The sequence below is a fragment of the Rhopilema esculentum genome, chromosome 15, assembly GCF_057945365.1.
Source record: "Rhopilema esculentum isolate cy_ngs chromosome 15, ASM5794536v1, whole genome shotgun sequence".
In the NCBI taxonomy this organism is placed as follows: Eukaryota; Metazoa; Cnidaria; class Scyphozoa; order Rhizostomeae; family Rhizostomatidae; genus Rhopilema; species Rhopilema esculentum.
In genome coordinates, this window is record NC_142829.1 from 1,095,917 (window position 1) to 1,100,156 (window position 4,240).

The 4,240-nt window shown below is 39.2% G+C and overlaps 1 protein-coding gene across 1 annotated transcript; it reads left to right on the top strand.

Annotated features, from left to right (window-relative positions):
• The first annotated feature begins 3,282 nt into the window (after positions 1–3,282).
• LOC148958419 (uncharacterized) lies at positions 3,283–3,954 on the top strand. Its single transcript, XM_089112834.1, has one exon. The coding sequence runs from the start codon at positions 3,283–3,285 to the stop codon at positions 3,952–3,954; it is 672 nt and encodes a 223-aa protein (XP_088968960.1).
• Positions 3,955–4,240: the final 286 nt, after the last annotated feature.

A 4,240-nucleotide genomic window follows, 5' to 3' on the forward strand; every position in this document is an offset into this window, starting at 1 on the left:
ATTGCATGGAAATCTTTGCTAGAAATCCTAATGTTTAATCTGTAAATCCCCAGAAACATTTTTGTTTAAATGGAAACCCTGCTCGATATATACAGGAGTAAACTGTCTCTCGCCTTAAATTTTCTTCTTAGATACAACTCTTTTTTAACAGAGGTTTTATAGGGATGATGTCATACCCCGCAGGTTTTCACGAGTTGCCTAGCAAAATCTAGTTGGCAGTCAGCAGCGTAAGTTAGTTGGTAAATCACCCGAGGGTAGTTGAAATAGCAAAATTGGAAGGTTTTTATTTGGTAATGTTAGGGAAAGGATAGGCTCAGGTGCTATAGCTAAGCCTTAGCAAGGGAAAGAGGAGATGGGAAGGAGAGAGAGGAAATATCAAGCTTGTTTATTGTTGTTTTGAATGTAGAATGTAAGAATACCAAATTTGACAATATCCAGGAAGAAAGGAAGAGTTGTGGGAATGAGTTCGTGGGTTGGTAAAGAGATTTGGAAAGGGTGAGCACTGGTATTGTGTGCATGCCTCAGGGGTAGAGATATACTACTGGCCAAGTCAATGCCATACAAGATAAGATGAAATGAGTCGTCCAAATTTAATATGGATGCCCTAAAGTAAGAAGACTAGAAGATATAGGATTTCTGGCGAGCGGCAAAACTTATATTTCCATTTGAATCTTGACATTATTTCAAGGCTAAACTTGTTTCTTTGTTGCTACCTAAACTTCGATTTTACGCCTTTACTGCGGGTGCTAACTTTGGTTGTAATGAAACTTTCTGAATACTAATAGTCTCAAGTTGCAGTGTAATTCTTCCATATTGAATGATCGGGTTTTACATGATAGGGGGAATCGTTGGCTTGGGCATCAGCGAGCTTCACATCGAAATGAAAATCATCAACGACTAAGCTTTTTTAGGAGGAATACCATTCTTTTAAATGTATGGGAGCATTACTCTAGCGTTATATCATTAAGTGCCTAGTGAGACATATAAGAAGCAAATAAATTCATCAAAGGAGGTTTTAAAGACACAAAGTAAATCTCTCTGGAATTGGCCATTGAACTCATAGACGTGTCTCCCGGGGAGACCAGATGCCCCCACCTTTCAGCAACATAGGTTAGGTTTCCATCAAAAGCTTACGGGGTTGCCCATTTTACCTTCCATGTGCCTCTTTCTTTTAAAAGGAATGGTGGTTTACTGAATGACTTGACTGTGATGAAGTTTTGAAAGTGTTGTTACTGAAAAGATTGACTTTTTAGCTGTTGTCGACGCTTTTGCCTTAAAAAGACGCTCGTAAAGTGGTACTGTAAAGATTTTGAAAATTAATGGGTAAAAGTTTAAATAAAGTATATCAGAAAGCAGGGCCGCAAATCCAGGGGGACAGGGGTACTGGAACAACCCCCCCCCAAAAAAACTCTGGAGCAAAATTATCTTTTTTAGAAATTATCGTAATTTCCTTCTATAGAAAGGAATCCCTGGTAGCTGGGTTAGAACTAAACTAAGTTTTTCTGTGTTATTGCAACAAACCTCTGCGACTACGTCATGGTGCCAAGTGCGAGTTGACTATTGTTGATGGTCGTTGTTCATGTATGCATAGTGGCGTCGAGTCGGTGACTGTGCCAAGGAACGAATCACCCAAAATATCTTATCCTCTGGATTTATTCTAAAAAATATGTAAGAAAAGATTCGTTTCAGTCGCCATGAATCTCGACAAATCCAAATTACACACACATCCATTACACGCCTTTTTATAAAGATCCTAACTCAAAATCTAATTCTAAAAGTTTCTCATTTCTGAACCACTTTTAGTCGAATAGTGGAACCAAGACCCCCACAATAGCTCCTTAATTTAACTGCACATTTAGTGACATGAAAAGAGCATAGGCACAAGAAAAAAAAATTTGAGTTTTGCTTTTAACTGTAGCTAAAAAATAGTGCAAGGGACAAAGAGGGCAAGAAACAAAAATGATTTGTGCAAAAACACTACGTCAATAAAAAAGTACCTTTGCATTTAATAAAGGAAGTGGCAAGAAAGTGGTAATGACTACACTCTCTATTATAAGAATACTATGAATTTTGCCAAGCCTCAGTATTAATAAGAAATTTTATTTTTGATCCCGAATATGTTTCTGCAGATATATCCTTATTTTTCGATCTGATATTGTTTGAGGAAAAAAGGTTGCTCTTGAATAGAAAGCACAGGTTTTGAAAATGCGAATAATATCAGTATTGCGAATCTCTGTATTCAACATTGCGAAAAAGGCAACTTCTAAAAATATGCACTCTGGGTCAAGGATTCCCCTTTTTTATTCCCTCAACGTCTGTCACTAGAGTTTATGCATGACTCTTCCCCTACCCAATTTCTCCCAAGAAACAATAACCTGTGTTTTTCTGAGGAACATCGGATTGTCATCCTGAGCGGTAAAGTATTTTGTTAAACCTGGTCTGGGAGATGCTTTTTTAGTCTCTCTAGAAGATATGATTTTGTTTCGCGTCGGACCCATCCATGGTGGGTCCTCCTACGCCACTAAACTTGATTCTTAACAACCCAGGTTCATATTCGTACCGCCGTCTCTGAATAATGTTATCCGTTAAATCACGAGAAAGTCAAAATCCTAAGGAATAACTGTACGTACCTTCTATAGAGCAGAACAATTCTTAGTAAGTCCAAAAATCTTGATTTTCGTTTTCTAAGTCGTTTTCCCTTCAAACTGTTTCCAGAATTGACATGACAGATTTACGCCCTGACATAGAGAGGAGAGAAGGGTTCAGAAATCGACTTACTTCGAAGTTTGAATTGCCATGAAACCAAATTTTTCGAGTTGATTTGTAACCGCATCCATGCCATGTATTTTGTATAAATAGAGCCCCAGACCAAAAGTTCATAAGGAAGATTTAGAAAAGATGTAAAAGATCAACATTTTAACCATGCTACAAAGCATAAATCTAATTTTAGCTGTCAACTTCAGAACATGGGCGTTTCCAAGAACAAAAACAGGGCGTGGCCAAATTTTTTTGCGTCTTCGATGCAAGTTCAGCCCGTCAAGGCTTTTGGGGGTCACGTCCCGCCTAGCGGTGGCCCTGCCTGCATACAATGAGGTAAACAATGCGATCCATGTAATTTTCTTGAAAACCCTCTACAGGTTGCGCTGCCACATTTGTTTTGATGCCTACATTCTCGTCACGCTTGACTTATTATATTCAACATAAAGTGCCTGCTGATACAGATATTGTGCCTGCTGAATTAAAAAAACATTTCTTATGGTCTGCTCAAAGCCTTCAAGGCAGATGGCTTCCCAAGATGAATTCACAAATCGAATCGCGGATGAAAGCGACTACAATGCACTAAAGGTTTTTCTAAGCGAAAATTTCATTCCTTTCGAGCCGGTATTCGCTGCATTAAATTTTAGCGATAACACGCCAGGAGTTGAATTTTTCTGGCAATCCATTGCTCAATGCTTAATAGAGCCTATCAGCTGTATATTTTTGAATAAAAACGATAATATTGTTGGCTCGTGTCTGAATTGTCGTTTTCATCCTATATCAGAGTTCGACGACCGATGGACGAAGCATAAACGCCTTCCAGTTGGAACTTCAAAGTTTCATACTGACCGAGCGTACTTAGCGAAACTTGAAGATGGCCTTGTCGAGCAACTTGCTTCGATGGAACAATGTAACAACCCTATGCTACTTTACGCTATCTGTGTGGATAGCAAGTTCAGAGGCCATGGCCTGGGAATCAAGTTGATTGACCTGGCATTCGAGAATGCCCGTCAACGTGGCTACGACTGCATCATAGCACAGGCAACCGCAAAGGCATCGCAGATTCTGTTCAAGAGAACTGGCTTTGATGTACTGAACGTGGTTAAACATGAAGATTTTCTAGACGAAAACGGTACTCGGCTGTTGAACTGCAAGGACGGCACGGACGAAGGGCAGCTGGTTTTCAAGAAACTTTAACCGTTAAAAAGGGAAGCACATGATTGAGGCTGGCCATTCATTGCAAATTCTTCATCCAATGTTGTGATAAAAATAATTTCCTTTAACTCAACCGATACTTAATTTATAAAGATTAAAATAAAATACAATGCTTTATGTATTATCTGAATAGTTTAAATGTGAAACTACGGCGAGGTTTGGAGCGGCCCCCCCCCCCCCGGTATCTCAGTCCTTGGTTGAAGTAAACCCGGTTTTGAAAAAGACATACGAAGAAGACCCCTCTGGGAAATGGTTTATCAAAAAGGCA

Bases quoted from the DNA above. Each gene is read 5' to 3' on its own strand.
- LOC148958419 (XM_089112834.1), top strand. From the start codon at position 3,283: ATGGCTTCCCAAGATGAATTCACAAATCGAATCGCGGATGAAAGCGAC.